Genomic DNA, 17,723 nt, shown 5'->3' on the forward strand with positions numbered 1-17,723 from the left:
GGCTGGTTGCTAAGGTAAACGTGACCCGGAAGCTCAAATCTTTCGTGCACTTGGTCTCTTAACTCACCCCCTTCACAGGTTAGCCGGCAAATAAGCAAATGCGTGATGAAAAATAAGGTATAAAAATACTGTGCGTTAAAAGGAGAAAACCAGAACAACAAACAGTCTGATGAAGTATATGAAACCCGGAAAGCTGTTGCTAATTTCACTGTTAGTGAATCCATAATTTTAGTTACTCTTCACTGTAGCCCAGGACTATAAAATAATATATTTATTCTGCTTGATCCCTCACCGCTCGGCATTTTAGAATGTTGCTTAAGGCACTGTATTCAAAAAGAGTCAATAATTAGTGGTTTGTGACTGAAAACCAAGCATGTTTTGTATATTTTATGTTACTTTGATTGGAATTTGCTATTTTACTGCGATTTCAAGTTAACTGCGATGATATATGGTTTGTTTTAGCGATTGCTTTATTGCTGGAAACTTAAGCAAACGCTCTGAGTCTGACCGCAGTAGAAAATTAAGTGTATCGATTATGTGCAACGCGTTACAGTTGAAAAGAAAAGACGTTTTCAAGAATATTATTACTAATTTGAGAACTCAATTTCCCTAAATTTTGCTATTTATCTTTAGCGTGGATTGAACACTGAAAATGTTTTCTTTACGGAGACTCAAGTCTTATATAATGCGCTCAATATATTAAAAACTTGTTAGGTAGTTAAAAGATTTAAAATCGTTTATTATGGGTAATACGGCACAGCAACGAAACTATGATACATCACTGAACCAATAGGAGGGAGCCACGCGATAGACGTAGTAAGTAGGACATGGAAGGAAGCGATTGGCTAGGACTAGCTTGCTCCTAGGCTGCGATTGGCTAGTAGTTTTGCGTGTTGAGCTTCAATTGGATATGTCGCGTTTTCTCTTGTGCGACGCGGAAAGGCTGTAATAAAGGAAGCTTGAACGACAGGAGTTCGGCTATTAAGAGTGTTGTTTCGTGTTTGGCGAGTTGTAGGAGGGAGCGTTTGTCTAGCCTAGTCAAATCTGTTCTTTGGTGGAAGTTTGCTGTCAACATGAAGAGGTGGTGGCTAGTGGCAGCGCTTTGCGCTCTTTTGGCGTTTAGTAAGTATTTATATGATGCGCTAAATTTAAAGCGAGTTGCTGCTTCTTACTACACCTGCCTTTTTAGAAATACCTGACAAGCTGTCAAACCTGAAAGTCGTTTAGGTGATGCGCTTATTTTTTTTATAAATGTCTATAGTCCTCGCATGCTTTGAAATATTAATTTTCTGAGCATTGTCGTAATTACTATAGAATTTATTTGCAAGCTGTGCTATGATTGTAATTAATCGTGAGGTTTTTGGAGTACATATAAAAAGACTCATACACGTTAATACAAGTTTAAAGTTTCTCCAGTCACCGTAGTTCTCACTCCATCCTCCTGGTCGTTTGCTTCGGTTTGCAAGTTTTTTTTTTCCTCCCAGCTCGCGCCTTCATTCTAGAAAATTCTTACAGATGTATCCTCCCACTTGAGGGGTCGTCCATCCTTGACTTGCCACTTGTCGTTTTTTCATTGGTTAGTTGTGCCGAGTTTCTATATTTGGTTAGTCTTTTTCTGCTTTTAATTTCTAAAGTAGGTATTAATTGTTCAGATTATGTTTATTGCGATGAGGTGCGGTTTGGGTAGATTTGGATAATCTAAAAGTGTATTGCCCCTTAAAATTTACGTATTTGAGTTCCAAGTTCACATATGGTTGCCGGTGAGTGAGAAGTTAAGGCACCTGGTGGCCTACTTGTCAGCATATGGAGGGAGCTCTGCTCCCTTTTGGAAAAGAGCAGAAACGTACCCACTGCTAGCTAGATGGTTCCGGCTGTGAACTTCACATTCGACGTTGCATTTCAATGTGATGAAAACGTACTATTTTCCTGTGCTTTGCAGGAAAAGAACTGCATCACGGTTGGCGTCATACTTGACAGAAATTGGGACCTGCAAGACCATACATGTGCCCTTAAATTTGCCTGTCTTGCAGTGATCGGTTCTAATGTTAACTGATTTAATCATAAGCCCCCTAACAAGGCGATCGGCGTAGTGTTCTGGTAAGAATAAATTGGCAGAGACCTTGTCGTTGACTCTTTTAAGGAAACCTGCATATTTAGAGTTAAAGTTAACGATTTTATTGTAAGCAAGATAATACTTCTAAACGTCTGTTGTCAAAATGCTACCTGAATAGACAACCGTTTTTCGCACAATTTAAATGCCCTAGCGAGTTATACACGAGTGTGCTCTTTAATTGGTGTCGTTGTCTAGTAGCTAAGGTATTGCTCTAATTAAATTTGAGTGACTTTCTTGACCTTTGACAGTGCACTAGAGGAGTATAGTATGGAGACTTCCACCACAAATCTAAAATCCTTTTTAATACAAACCCCACATTTGCATTGCAAATTTAAGGGCCAACTATGTTTTTTTTTTTTTTTTTTTAAAAACTACATTGACCTACATCAGTAATATTTCAGGTTAGAATGCATGCCTTCACTTTATAAATTCTTTTCAGTAGAGATGAAAGCACTTGCCTATTATACCCTTACCAAAGACTCAGTGATGTAGTCACTAAACCCAATTTTTCAAATGCATAAAAAAATGAAATTTTATTGTTACTTGAGATTTGTAAGTAATGTTTGGGACAGTGGCTGCATTTTGATGCCTAAAGGGCACAATGAAGCAAAGTGCATGCATGTGAAGGTGTCTGGTTTTTCAAGGCAAAGTTGCAGCATTTCCTAAAAAAAAAAGTTTGCAAGAGGAAATAGTCTCCATTAATTTATTGGTAAAGATGTTTTATAGGCACACTGTAGAGGTGTCCTCACTATAGGTGCCTGGAGTTCAATTGCGCTTCAAAAATGCTGCTTCTCAGTGATATTTCCCCTTCTTGACCATCCCATTATACAAGAAGGGCATGTACATTAGCACAAGTTCATGCATGTCAATAAGAGGGTGTGATGGAAGTATTTTAACACTTTAATATGCTTTGATAGCAGGCCTAACAGATACGGTATCTCATCTGTCCAAGTTATTTTTGAATAGCGCCCCCAACAACCTATACCTGTCCATTGTTGTCATGATCAGCGGCTGAAGCTTTTTTTCCTTAAACTGTAATGCCAGTGTCTGTTGTGGAAAATAATTAGTTCAAACATTTTAAAATAGTTTTATACAGAATTGTTTTTAATAGTGTTTTCAAAGGAACCCTGCCACCTTTTAACAAGTATTCTTTTTGCAGCTTCAGTTTGTGCAGATGAGGATGTTGATGTTGATGGTACAATTGAAGAGGATCTGGGGAAAAGTAGGGATGGGTCCAGGACGGATGATGAGGTTGTTAAAAGGTAAAGTCCTTTAAGCTTTTCAGTTTAGTCTCTTGCAAGTGTATTTTTGACAATCTCAGTAAAGTATTTTAGCATGTTACAAGGTGGCGATATCCAAACATGTCCTTGTTGACTAGTGGTTTTTTATTCCATTTCAGTTTTGGACCAAGGAAAGCTTTTCATGTCATTAAAACGGACACTTAAATTACATTTACCTTTGTCAGTCTAGAATTACCCTGTAGGTTTCATTTTAGAAACTCACACATTCAAACTCATTTAAAGGGGTAGTTTCCATTCATTACAAATGTGAGTTTCTGGAGACATAACTAAGAACAGTGATAGCTGGCACAGTTAAACTTTAATATGTATTTTGTTTTTGTAAACTTTTTTTTTTTAATAACTAAATGAATGCACTAATCGAGACTTGAACTCAGTCCTCAAAAGGCTTCGGCAGATAAATAGCATGCTATTGTGAATTACTGTTTTAAATAACAGGAACCAATAAAATGAGTACAAATCCACTGTAAAGCATGTCCCCAAGAAATGTACTATTGAATATTTTGTAACCAATATTGTGATTGATGTGCTGCATCACATTCAAATGTCAAAATATAGAAACTCTATTCTTTGGAACACTCTTGGGAGTGATTTTACAAATTGCTTTCCTCCCTATCACTGTTAAGATTCACACTTGCTGTAGAAAGCATAGTTGCTTATGCTGTACTGTTGTCCTGGTGGTTTTTTTTTTTTTTTTTTTTTTAAATATATAAGCTGAAAGAGTTTTTTTTTTTTTTTTTTTTAATAGAGAAGAGGAGGCAATCCAACTAGATGGCCTGAATGCTGCTCAGATAAAAGAACTTAGAGAAAAATCGGAGAAGCACGTCTTTCAGGCTGAAGTTAATCGAATGATGAAATTAATTATTAACTCTTTATACAAAAATAAGGAGGTAAGTGTGAAACAATTGATTCTTCCTTTTGACATGTCTGTTTATATTTTTATTTTCATTCAAATGGAAAATAGTGGTCATTGTTTACCTGAAGGAGTTGTAATTCAGTAATAGACACTTTGTCAATGTAGTCTACTCACTTGTGTGGTGTGTTTTTTTTTTTTTTGTTGTTTTTTATTTATTATTTTTTTTAAACAGATTTTCCTCAGGGAACTTATTTCCAATGCCTCTGATGCTTTGGATAAGATTAGACTGCTGTCTCTCACAGATGATAATGCCCTCTCTGGTAATGAAGAGCTGACAATAAAAATTAAGGTTTGTTAAAGTAATTTTGAAATTAATTTAAGTAGCTTTTTTAATTTGACAGTAATTTTGTAGAGGACAAACATGATTTTGTCAATGTAGGAATCTCTTGGTTACTGGAGCCCCTGGTTTTTGGGTTGGGTTAACCTCCTAGTATTTCAGTTGTCTTTGACATGTGCTAGGAACTTAAGATTTGCTTATCAATGTAACCAGTTAAGCCCACTTTAACACTGAGTTATATAAGTAGAATGACACACTTTTTTTTTTTTTTTTTTTTTGTAAAAAAGTTTTACAGTGAATTTGTGTAGCTGCAACCTTTAGTTTATATAAGAATGCGTAAACTAAACATGCATTCAATGTTAACATGCAGCTGTCCCAGATGTTAAACAAGGACCTCTTTTACACGTGATTGCTGTGAGAACATTTTTCTTTTCTCTTTAGTCTGATAAAGAGAAGAACATACTGCATATAACTGACACAGGAATAGGAATGACAAAGGATGAGCTGGTGAAGAATTTAGGTACCATTGCAAAATCTGGAACAAGCGAGTTTTTGAACAAGATTACAGAGATGCAGACAGAAGGTCAATCCACATCTGAGCTTATTGGACAGTTTGGGGTTGGCTTCTACTCTGCCTTCCTTGTGGCGGACAAGGTTATTGTTGCATCTAAGCACAACAATGACACACAGCACATCTGGGAGTCTGATTCTAATGAATTTTCAGTAATTGAAGATCCTCGTGGCACCACACTGGGCCGTGGTACTACTATCACGTAAGTGTTCTTCCACCTACTCGTATCCAAACCCCCCACCCCCCCAAATAGATACAGCTTAACACTTGTATCTTGAGTTTTCAGCGATGCACACCTATGCAAGCAGTGACAAACTGAATTTCTTTCTACTTTGTGGTTATACAATGTTTTTGCAAGATTGAATTGGCACAAGATTGTTGTACTATTAAATCGCTCCTTGCATGGATCCTTTTCATATTAAGGTCTCTGCTGTAAAGGCAGATATGGGGTATATTTTGCCTTAAAGCAAGTACTTGTCAATATTAGTCTGTTTCAAGCTACTAAACTTGTACAATTTTTACATTTTGCACAGTTTTAAGTCTCGGAAAAGGTCTGGAGTTAAGTGTTTTGCAGAAAGCTGATATTACATAGATGAAATCTAGTAGATTTTTTTTTTTTTTTTTTTTTTTTTTTTGAATGGCCACCTCTCGCCGTACCTGGTTTGACAAGTTGTGTATACTGAATTGCAGACTGTACATTGTTTTTGTTTAGGCTTGTAATGAAGGAAGAAGCATCAGATTTCCTTGAACTTGAAACCATCAAGAATTTGGTGAAGAAATACTCCCAGTTTATCAACTTCCCTATCTACGTCTGGTCTAGCAAGGTTGGTCTTGCAAATCATTTTGATATGTAATAGTACTATTTTTCTATCCAAAAATAGTAAACCTGTTGGATTAACTGGTTTCATTAAATTTTATGAATTTTCAATATAGACTGAAACTGTGGAAGAACCCATTGAAGATGAGACAGAAGAGCAAGAGAAAAAAGATGAGGTGGAGACAGACGAAGAAGCTGAAGTAGAGGAGGAAGAAGAACACAAAGAAAAAGCCAAAACTAAAAAAGTAAAATAGTATTTGGTGTCCACTTCTCCCTTCCCCACTGAATGTTTAAATAATGCTTTTTGTAATTTAACTTTTTGTTTATCAGGTTGAAAAAACAGTCTGGGATTGGGAGCTGATGAATGATATAAAACCCATCTGGCAGAGACTACCTAAAGAAGTTGAAGAGGACGAGTACAAAGCATTTTATAAAACCTTCTCTAGAGTAGGTGTCGGATGAACAAATGTGCATTACCACAATTTTTTTTTTTTTTCTTGCAGGCTAGGTTAATTTATATATTTAAAAAAAAAATTCCCTAGTTTTATATCCAGTTTAACTTATTACCATTCTGAATTTTGTTTTTTGTTTACAGGATTCAGAAGATCCAATGAGTTTCATCCACTTTACAGCTGAAGGAGAGGTGACATTCAAATCTATATTGTTTGTGCCTAATGTTGCTCCAAGAGGACTTTTTGATGAATATGGTTCAAAGAAGAATGATTTCATAAAGGTAAGTATTGCCAGGTCGTTTTAAAATTCTAGTATACATAACTTTCAGCTATATTTAATGATATCTTTTATAGGCAGTATAGTCAGCCACCAATTGTGCAAGTTCTTCCACTTAAAAAGATGAGAGGCCTGTAATTTTCATCATAGGTATACCTCAACTATGAGAGACAAAATGAGAGAAAATCACATTGTCTGATTTTTTTGAAGAATTTATTTGCAAATTATGGTGGGGGGGAAGTAGTTGGTCAATAACTAAAGTTCATCTCAATACTTCGTTATATACCCTTTGTTGGCAATGACAGAGGTCAAACGTTTTCTGCAAGTCTTCACAAGGTTTTCATACACTGTTGCTGGTATTTTGGCCCATTCCTCCATGCGGATCTCCTCTAGAGCAGTGATGTTTTGGGGCTGTCGCTGGGCAACACGGACTTTTAACTCCCTCCAAAGATTTTCTATGAGGTTGAGATCTGGAGACTGGCTAGGTCACTCCAGGACCATGAAATGCTTCTTCCGAAGCCACTCCTTCGTTACCCGGGCGGTGTGTTTGGGATCATTGTCATGCTGAAAGACCCAGCCACGTTTCATCTTCAATGCCCTTGCTGATGGAAGGAGGTTTTCACTCAAAATCTGACGATACATGGCCTCATTCATTCTTTCTTTTACACGGATCAGTCGTTCTGGTCCCTTTTCAGAAAAAGAGCCCCAAAGCATTTTCCACCCCCATGCTTTACAGTAGGTATGGTGTTCTTTGGATGCAACTCGGCATTCTTTCTCCAAACACGACGAGTACAGTTTTTACCAAAAAGTTCTATTTTGGTTTCATCTGACCATATGACATTCTCCCAGTCCTCTTCTGGATCATCCAAATGCTCTCTAGCAAACTTCAGACGGGCCTGCACATGTGTCCCCCTGCTTAAGCCAGTACGTCTGGCACTGCAGGATTTGAGTCCCTGGCGGCGTAGTGTGTTCCTGATGGTAGCCTTTGGTACTTTGACCTGTAGAGAGCTGGGACCATTCACTAGGTCCCCCTGTGTGGTTCTGGGATTTTTGCTCACCGTTCTTGTGATCATTTTGACCCCACGGGGTGAGATCTTGCATGGAGCCCCAGATCGAGGGAGATTATGAGTGGTCTTGTATGTCTTCCATTTTCTAATAATTGCTCCCACAGTTGATTTCTTCACACCAAGCTGCTTACCTATTGCAGATTCAGTCTTCCCCGCCTGGTGCAGGTCTACAATTTTGTTTCTGGTGTCCTTAGACAGCTCTTTGGTCTTGGCCATAGTGGAGTTTGGAGTGTAACTGTTTGAGGTTGTGGACAGGGGTCTTTTATATTGATAACGAGTTCAAACCGGTGCCATTAATACAGGTAACAAGTGGAGGACAGAGGAGCCTCTTACAGAAGAAGTTAGGTCTGTGAGAGCCAGAAATCTTGCTTGGTATTTTATAGGTGACCAAATACTTATTTTCCACCATAATTTGCAAATAAATTCTTTAAAAATCAGACGATGTGATTTTTCTGGATTTTTTTTCTCATTTTGTCTCTCGTAGTTGAGGTATACCTATGATGAAAATTACAGGCTGCTTCTCATCTTTTTAAGTGGGAGAACTTGCACAATTGGTGGCTGACTAAATACTTTTTTGCCCCGCTGTAAGATTCTCCCAACTTAATGTTAGAATATGCTGCCTTCCACCTGTAGGCACCTGTAGAATTGTATGTGTGTATGTATTCCAACCCCCCACCCCAGACACCTACTTAAAAAAATTGACTGCAATTTCTAAAATGCTGAGAAACCAACTACCACTTTTAATCTTGTCAAGTTCCTTGCTAAGCAAGCATTTCATGTATTTTCTTTGTGGTTAACTTTTTGCCTGTTTTACAGCCCGTCAAATTTTAATTTTCAGGTTTCATTTCTTATCACAAAACAGAACCTTGAGTATTCAACCAAAAATTTAACACTAGAACAATCTACATGGATAGGCAATTTCAGCCCATCAAAGCTAGTCAGTCCTATCCTCTGAATTCTTCCAAAATAACAAGTAGTTTGGAAGGTCCTTAGTCATCTACCATGCAACTTGATAACTTGTTCCATGTGTTTGTAGTTCAGTGTGATTTAAAAACTTCCTAATGCTTATGTGAAATTTGCCTTTAACAAGTTTCCATCTGTCGCCACGTTCTTGATGAACTCATTTTAAAGTATCTACTCAAGCAAGTCCCTTAAGTTTAAACATTGCTCCTTAATTTCATTTCGCCCAAACTGAAAAGGCTCTAACTTTTTTCTTCATAACTCATCCCCTGTAGCCTTCTGAACACATGCTTGACTGTTCAGTAAAACTCCTGGTCTTGTCATGTGTTGCTTAATCTTTTCCTTAATTCTTTCCATTAATTAACTTGTTACGCATGTTTAAGCTTACTGGCCCATAGTTGCTTTGATCTGCTCAGTCATTTTTTTTAAATAACTGGATATTTGCCATTTTCCAGTCCTTCTGAATTTCTCTAGTGCTCAGTGACTTCCTAAAATATGTCCGTGGTTTTTATATGTACTTGCTGATCTCCTTAACACCAGCATAAATATCATCTGGTCCTGGTAATTGTTCGGATTTCAGCCTGTTTAAGAACTACAATTTCCAAGTCGCTCTGTACCTCCATTAGTAGTCCTTTTTACTGCTGGGATGTTCTCGCAGAAAAAATGCAAGTTTAGAGCATCTGCTATTTCATGGTCTGTATTTAATTCCCCTTTAATTTCTAATGCATTTGAGCTCCTCCTTGACTGTTCTTGTACTACTAAAATACCGAATCTCTTTGGGTCATCGTTCCCTTATCTGCTATATTTTACTGGGTGCTCTCATGGGCCCTATGACTTATATTGGAGTTGCCAGTCTTATTACCTTTTTTTAACCATTGCAGAGTTTAATTTCCTACTAATTACAAATTTTTGGATGCACCGGTCCTGCATTATATGTAGAACATTTTTAAACCTGTTTCACTGCTCCTAGATTGTCTCCACACTTAAACCATATCCCAGTCCATCTTCAGACTTTGCCATGTATGCACAATATTTTCCCTACCAAAGTTAGTTTCAGTTTTGCATCCATGCTCTTCCAAGACACTGAATTTCATTATGGTCACTTGACACTAGTGGTTCATTCACTCAATTTTATCCTGGGTATTCCAGGATACAGAAGGACTTTCTGAAAGTGGCTTAACACTATTTTAGCCAAAATTTTGTATTGGGTATGGTGAGCATCTGACTGGATTTTGTAATTCAAGGGAATAAAATTTTATGAACATTTTGAAATTGTTTGCACTTGTTACGCATTGATCCCCATAGAAGCCTGTGTTAGGAACTTTGGTATCCATTTTCAATAAAAGGAGAATTTCTCCTTTACTACAAACATGGGGACATAACAGATTTAAAGTGATAACTCCACCCAAGAAAATTTTAAAGTGCCAGGAGAATTTAATTTTCGATGATGGTTGCAATAAATGCCTATGACAACACAAGTTTTAGGTTTAAACTACTGCCCTTTCTCTGATGCATTTTATACTTAAATTTTCAAGGACTTTTTGTCCAACTAGGGCAGAGACCCCCTTGGTATATTAAATGCATTAGACTAATGTGATCTGGCATTGCTGAGCATTGCCTGTTCCTAAAGTTGAACACCTGGGTTTCAATAGTTAGCACAATTTGTACTGTAATAAGTTGCTCCTTTTCAGGTCCAAGTTGTTGCATAAATTTTTTCCTCTTTATTTGCAGCTTTTTGTCCGCAGAGTATTTATCACAGATGACTTCCATGATATGATGCCCAAATACCTGAATTTCATTAGAGGTGTGGTAAGTAGATGATGGTGTTTTATACTTGACACAGATTGTACTTATTAAATATGAATTAGTTATACAACTGCTGTTCTTGTGGTGTAGCGGGTCCAAAGCTCACGTCAAAGGCCACTTTTTAAATGAATCGCCGCACTCACAGCTTATTGAGGGGGCATGGTGTTTGTGTGGCCAAGCGGATCCCGTTGGAATTCGTGATGCTGGCGGTCCTCACTCAAGTGCACAGGTGAGGAGTCATCCGCATCTGTAATTTTTCCTGGGAGCTGCTAATTGCCACATTTGATCCACGTCCCCATAATAAATAGAAGCGTGAGGCGGCTAGGAGGAAAAGAAGAAAGACTAATGTGGAAGTTGCAGGAGAAGGCTGGAAGCAGGTAAAGGAAAGCTGATGCAGGAGAGAAGAGCGAGCAAGTGCAGGCTCGTGCTGTATACAGGCAGCTGGGAAAGGCGAGCCCGAGTGGGGTGTTTGGCCAGTACCCGAGGGCCGACAGTAGTTGTCGCTCCTGCTGAGCGCTTGTTGGGAGCAGGAGTGACCGGGAGAAGGTTGGCTCGCCGCAGCAGGAGTCGGAGATTTGGAGTAGAATCCCCAGTGTGAGTGTCCTGGCTGTTGGGGGAAGCCAGGGATCGGGAGGCCTCCAAATCAGTTGAGCAGAAGGTCCGCTGCATGTAGGGTGACTCCCCTGGTGCATAGCCTGGATGGGAGAAGCAGGGGAGTCACCAGTAGAAAGGCACTGGGTTGATTTTTAAACACTGCTTCCATCCATTGTTTTAACCTCGTTTTTAAAGGATTTTTTTTTTCCTAACTGATTTTAACCTCCGCCCTTTCACTTGTTTTTATAGATAAAGATTTTGAGACACTATTTATTTGAACACTGTTTTGTTTGCTGGTTTTAAATAAAAGCACTTTGGCACTTTTTGCACCATCCCCTTGCTTTGTTGTGCCTCACTGTCTAGCTCGTCGGTGACATTACCAATGGTGTCGGGTTCAGAGCTCCCAGAAACTGAATGGGAGCATGGAGTGAACCTGCATCGTCACAGTTCTGCCTTTACACAGTAAAAGCTGGGTGAGAAGAAATGGACATTGCCAGATTTATTGTTGCCTTTCTGGCACTGTTCAGTCTTAAATGTTCCTGGTGTATGGTTATGGAGAACTAAACAAACACTATTCTATAAACTTAACTATTGGACACCGAGCTTGTCTGAGGGGGGAAAAACATTGTCTTGGTCTTGATTTCTGTACGTTAACTAAATTTTATATTTAAACTATTTCTGCAAGTTGGTAGGAAAACAAAGTGCCAGAAGAGAATGTAAAACACCTTAATCATTTTGATTGTATTTAGGGACATGTACTGGTTGCTGTATGAACTTCTAGCATTTTTCAGATGGTAAATTGCAGATTCCCTTTTCCAAGAATTGCAATGTGAAAACTGTTCCTTTTGGATTTTTAGGTTGACTCTGATGATCTTCCTCTAAATGTATCCAGAGAAACATTGCAGCAACATAAATTGCTAAAGGTGAGAATGTATTTGCAGTGCTTTGCTAGTGTAAATCATGGAAATTATTCTTTCACTTCCATGAAAGCAAGTGCAACAATTGTATTTCTTTCTGATAGGTTATACGCAAGAAACTTGTACGCAAAACTCTAGATATGATCAAGAAGATTGCAGATGATAAATACAATGACAAATTTTGGAAAGAGTTTGGAACCAACATTAAGCTTGGTGTAATTGAGGACCACTCCAATAGAACACGTCTAGCCAAACTGCTGCGATTCCAGACTTCTCACAGCGAGACTGTGCTTAGCAGTCTTGAAAGTTATGTTGAACGCATGAAAGAAAAACAGGACAAGATCTACTTTATGGCTGGCACAAGCAGGAAAGAGGTATAGTAGTGGAAAAAAAAATGTGTAGGTCCCCCTACCTGTGGTCTAACAGATATAATTATTAGCTAGTACAACTCATGACAAATTCTGTGTAGGACTTGGACCAGATCAGAAGCCAGTGCTTGTGCTGTAAGACAATTGGCTAGTGTACAGTTTTTATCGAAGTCTTTACTGCATGGGAGATAATTGTAATTTCCTCTACTTTAAACAGGCAGAATCATCTCCTTTTGTTGAGCAGCTGTTGAAAAAGGGATATGAAGTGGTTTATTTGACAGAGCCAGTTGATGAGTACTGCATTCAAGCTCTCCCTGAATTTGATGGAAAGAGATTCCAGAATGTTGCAAAAGAAGGTCTGAAATTTGATGAAAGTGAAAAGGCAAAGGAGAAGAGGGAAACTTTAGAAAAAGAATATGAGCCTCTCACCACCTGGTTGAAGGACACAGCTCTCCATGACAAGGTAGGATTATGCTTTAAACAGTGTGGTTATCTTGGAGTCGATGCACAAGTGGTTATATGGAGTTACAGGTATGTTTTGATATTTTTTAGGTTGAGAAGGTTGTGCTGTCCCAGAGGCTCACAGACTCTCCTTGTGCTCTAGTTGCAAGCCAGTATGGATGGTCTGGAAATATGGAAAGGATCATGAAAGCACAAGCTTACCAGACTGGCAAAGACATTTCTACAAAGTGAGTGTGGAGAGCATGTGAAATTTTAGTTTAGTATGTAATTGATCAAATTTAATTTGAGGAATGTCAACTTGTGTGGGGTTTTTTTTTTTTTTTCCTCTCTGTAGTTACTATGCCAGTCAGAAAAAGACGCTGGAGGTTAACCCTAGACACCCCCTTATTAAGGAACTTTTGAAACGTGTACAGGTAAGTGGTCAGTTGGCAAGTTATGTATTGGTTATTGTGTTTCATAACTATTTCAGCATATTTCTGTAAAAACTAGTGTTTTAGTCAACTTTTCATGTGAGGTTTTTGATCCTGAGTAAAGGGGGTCGGTCACTCTGGAACTCCCAAGTCCAAAGAGGCCACCATGCCCCTAGGTGACTGACGCAAGAGGCAGGGTATCCAATCTAATTCCAAAATAAACCTGTTAATTCACACATTTCCAATTGGCTTTAATGACTAAATAACCAAATGTGCAGAGGATGCATAGTATTTTAAGAGTAATTGTTTCACATCCCCCTTTAATTTTGAATGTCAGAAGCCTTAATGTGTTTTTCATGCTGTCCTTAAAGGAAAATAAGGAAGACCAGACTGCTTCAGACATGGCTGTTGTATTATTTGAGACTGCCACTCTTCGTTCAGGTTACCAGCTGGTGGATACCAAAGCATATGGTGAAAGAATTGAAAGAATGCTGCGACTTAGCATGAATGTAGACCTCAGTGAGAAGGTAAGATCGTCTCCTGCAATGACCTGTTCTTTTTCTGTAGTTTGGAATAAATCCAATTAAGACTCTTCACTCCCTAAGTCTCTGGACTTCTAATAGTACAGTTCAGCAGCCACACTGACCTTTCCACTGTGGCTCAATTTGAGAAATCCATGATCACAAATTTAGGTGTAAAAATGGATTCCACATTAAAACTTGTTAACCATGTGAACGCAGTGGTAAAACCTTGCTTTTTCCAGTTGAGGCGGCTGTCAAAAATCAAGCCTGTGTTGTCTAAGTGCAATCTTGAAACGGTGATACATGCTTTTATAACATCTCGCCTAGATTACTGCAATGCGCTTCTTTTTGGAATTAGCCAGGCCTCCATGGCTCGCCTACAGTTGGTGCAAAACGCTGCTGCTCGATTTTTAACTGGCACAAGAAAGCATGAGCATGTTACCCCGATTTTGGCTTCCCTCCACTGGCTTCCAATTCGTTTTTGAATCCATTTTAAGATCCTTGTACAGTATTTGGTTTTAAATCTTTTAATGGGTGTGCCCCTCTTTGTCGGAACTACTGCACCCTTACGTACCGTCTCACTCTCTCAGGTCAGCAGACCAGATGCTTTTACCCATTCCCAAGGCACGATGCAAACTCCGAGGTGATAGAGCTTTTTCAGTTGCAGCCCCAAAACTCTGGAATGATTTGCCGTTGTACATTAGGCAGGCTCCTTCGCTAGCTGCCTTTTTAAATCCTATTTAAAAACATTTTTACTCTGGCTTTTAACCCTGTATAATATGTTGGCTATTTGTATACTTATACTTTCTATTAAGAATCTCTTCAGTTCTTATGTGTATGTGTTGTTTTTCTTTGTACAGCACTTTGGTCAGCCTTGAGGTTGTTTTTAAAGTGCTTTATAAATAAATTAAAATACAGTTCAGCAGCCACATAACAAATGAAGCTGACGGACCTGTTTTAATTTGTTGGCTGTGAAATATTTCTTGCATTGTAATGTTATACAACATCTGCAGATAAAACTGGCATGCCACAGCAGGAATGGGTTACTAAAATGTACACATCACTTTCTTGGTAAAGTGCAGATGGATTTGGCTCAAGTGTGATTTTTTTTTTTTTTTTTTTCCTTCCATCTGCTGGGCAAGCATCAAGTGCATGTTACTGGGCTCAACCTATTTAAGTTTTTAACTGCAGTGTGTATTTTCATAAGCACTTTGAGCATAGAAAAAGTGCTGTATATAAATCTGTTGTGATGCAGGGTTTTAGTCTATACACCTCAATCTTCTCCTGTTCCAAAGATGCTGAATATTTGTTAAACTTCCAATTTAGTGTACACCATCCTTGTAGAAGAAAATATGCAGAATGTTGATTGCATGGATTTTTCTGTACAAAAATGACAGATTTTTAAAATCCAAGATGTCTGCTTAAAAGAATACACACATCGGGAAGTAAAGTGTAATTCTGTTTAATTTTGTCATTCAAAAATTTATGCTCCCAACACATTTGTTCCATTCAGATTCAAGGAACTTTTTATGTAAGAACACCCCTTAAACGGTAATTTGGATTTTAAAAATATCATTTTAGTCAAGGGTACAAGGCTTTAAACATGACTAAGTAGCATGGTAGTTAATTTAAAATACAAGGTTGGCACACTCCATCTTAGCTGAATTTGTAGACCCCATGTTGTCCTTTTTAGTTTACTAGTGTGTATTTTTAGGTTGAGGAAGAACCTGAAGAGGAGCCAGAAGATGTAGCTGAAGAAAATGAAGATGACATAGCAGATGAAGAGGAGATCACAGAAGACACTAACGAACAGGTAAGGTGTATAGGGATAAAACATTTCTAATTTATTGGCACAGTTTATAGATGCATGAATGGATGAAATGTGTGTGCTGCATTATGTTCTGAAAATACTTCAAGCATCTAGTATTTATAAGGGTATGCTGATTGGATCAGAGCCCACTTCAACTTGAGGTCCATGTCTTATTCTGGTTTATAGATGCATAACTGGCATTACAAGCTTAACTATCCTAGATCCCTATTCTAGCAAACACCAATCTAAGATGTTAAAGTGGAATTTGGAGTTAACACCTAGCTGCAAGATTTGGCCAATTTCCTTTTTTAAATGTAATGTTCTCTGATTTATGGTGGCAACATTACTAGTGTCCTCCTATGGAGTAGGTGGGGGAGGATGTGGTGGTAACTGGCTTGCTGCATCTGTCAAGTTCTGCTCTGAGCAGAGAAGACCATGTGCCACTGAAAACCTGGTAAAACTGGACAGTGTTCACTTTGTCTAATCTGTAAATTTTTGCATGTTACCAGAACATTTTTAGGAAGACTTAGATGGCTTTCAAATTTAATATTTTTGCACGTTGGTCAAGATGGATTTACTTGACTATCTGTAATCTTTCAATCATTTTGAAACTGATGTAATGTTATCTGACCTTTCCTTTCTCCCCTGCAGCCATCAAGTGAAAAAGATGAATTGTAAAGCACTGAAGTATTATGGGACTGGGTTTGGCTCTTGTACACAGTTGGAAGCAGAGCATTCACCAACTATGTCCTGACATGTTCAGGACTCTGCACTTTTTTGGGGGCTGGAAACGAAGGGGCTCAAGAGGGTTTTTTAAGCTGTGTGTTTTGTTTTTGTTTTTTACATTCCTCTTGAATTGTAAATTTTGTTAATATTTAACTGACAATGTCTTCAAAGTGAACCATTAAATGTTTCCAAAAACTTCTTGTAAGCCTCTTTTATAGGACAGGATTGAGAGAAACCTACAAAACTAAATGCTTAATGAGTTGTGTGCTGGCTGGCATCTTATGGGCACAAATAACACTTCAGTTCTCTGATTTACCCCGACCAGTCTCTTGGCAATACTTGGAATAGCAGCAGCTTGTCCTTGGAGTGGAGATGTGCAAAACAAGTGAGGTCCAAAAGTTGCTGCTTTTATATACAGTAGTCTATGAAGAAACAATCCAAAGGAACCAAGTTTCTACTAGTATAGAGATGTACACCATATGATCAGCAACAAACTGCTGTTAACAGACTCGCTTAATATTTGAAATGAGTGTTTGTTTGGTAGGAAAGGGCAATATTTGATTTTAAAGACACCTCGTTAGCTTTTTAATTTTTCCCTCTATATTGTATCTTGCTCCATGACCAATGTTTAAGTCTTGAGTTGAGACATTTTTAAAGTGCAGATTAAGCTTCATTTATTCTAAATGTATTTCAGGTTTGGCTGAGTTGGGAGGAAAAGCAAATTATCTATTTTGGTAGGCAAAGTCAAGGAGAGCAGTGGCCTAGGCCATTTCAAATGCAAATTTTAGGGGTTAGATTAGCTGTGGAGCACTGAGTGTTCTTTGATATGAGTAGAGATATGTATATAGCATGTTTTTATACAAATGGTGTAGCTGTTTTGTGACAAGTTTATAGATATAAACATGATGTAATACTTAGTAACATGGAATAAAACTTGGGGGGGGGGGGGAGAAGAGGAGATCTGCAGGGGCATTCTAATTAACATACTGTAAATGATCTAAATCAGTCCTCCTGTCTTTCAGGCATACAAGTTTGAATGTTCATACAACATGAAGAAATGCCTTTTGTAATATAACTAAGTGGAAGCTGGGCACAAATCATCACAAAGTGTAGACTTGTTACAGTCTTCTAATACAAGACAAAACTACTAAACCGGTCTCTAGATGAGATTTATCTATTATCCAACCTGCTATATCCTAAACTACAGGGTCACAGGGGGGTCTGCTGGAGCCAATCCCAGCCAACACAGGACACAAGGCAGGGCACCAGCCCACTGCAGGGCATGTGCACACACACACACACACACACCCCAATTTAGAACACACAATTTAGAATCGCCAATGCACCTAACCTGCATGTCT

The 17,723-nt window shown here is 38.3% G+C and overlaps 1 protein-coding gene across 1 annotated transcript; it reads left to right on the forward strand.

The window, feature by feature from the left end:
• The first annotated feature begins 954 nt into the window (after positions 1 to 954).
• Positions 955 to 16,560, forward strand: hsp90b1 (heat shock protein 90, beta (grp94), member 1). Its single transcript, XM_028817501.2, has 18 exons — positions 955 to 1,122; positions 3,273 to 3,375; positions 4,160 to 4,301; positions 4,500 to 4,616; positions 5,046 to 5,377; positions 5,888 to 5,999; positions 6,109 to 6,237; positions 6,323 to 6,439; positions 6,588 to 6,725; positions 10,480 to 10,557; positions 12,006 to 12,071; positions 12,170 to 12,439; positions 12,651 to 12,896; positions 12,986 to 13,122; positions 13,230 to 13,308; positions 13,677 to 13,832; positions 15,541 to 15,639; positions 16,288 to 16,560. Exons 1-18 carry the CDS (start codon positions 1,074 to 1,076, stop codon positions 16,312 to 16,314), a joined length of 2,397 nt encoding a protein of 798 aa, XP_028673334.1. The 5' UTR covers positions 955 to 1,073; the 3' UTR covers positions 16,315 to 16,560.
• Positions 16,561 to 17,723: the final 1,163 nt, after the last annotated feature.

The sequence above is a fragment of the Erpetoichthys calabaricus genome, chromosome 1, assembly GCF_900747795.2.
Source record: "Erpetoichthys calabaricus chromosome 1, fErpCal1.3, whole genome shotgun sequence".
NCBI classification, from domain to species: domain Eukaryota; kingdom Metazoa; phylum Chordata; class Cladistia; order Polypteriformes; family Polypteridae; genus Erpetoichthys; species Erpetoichthys calabaricus.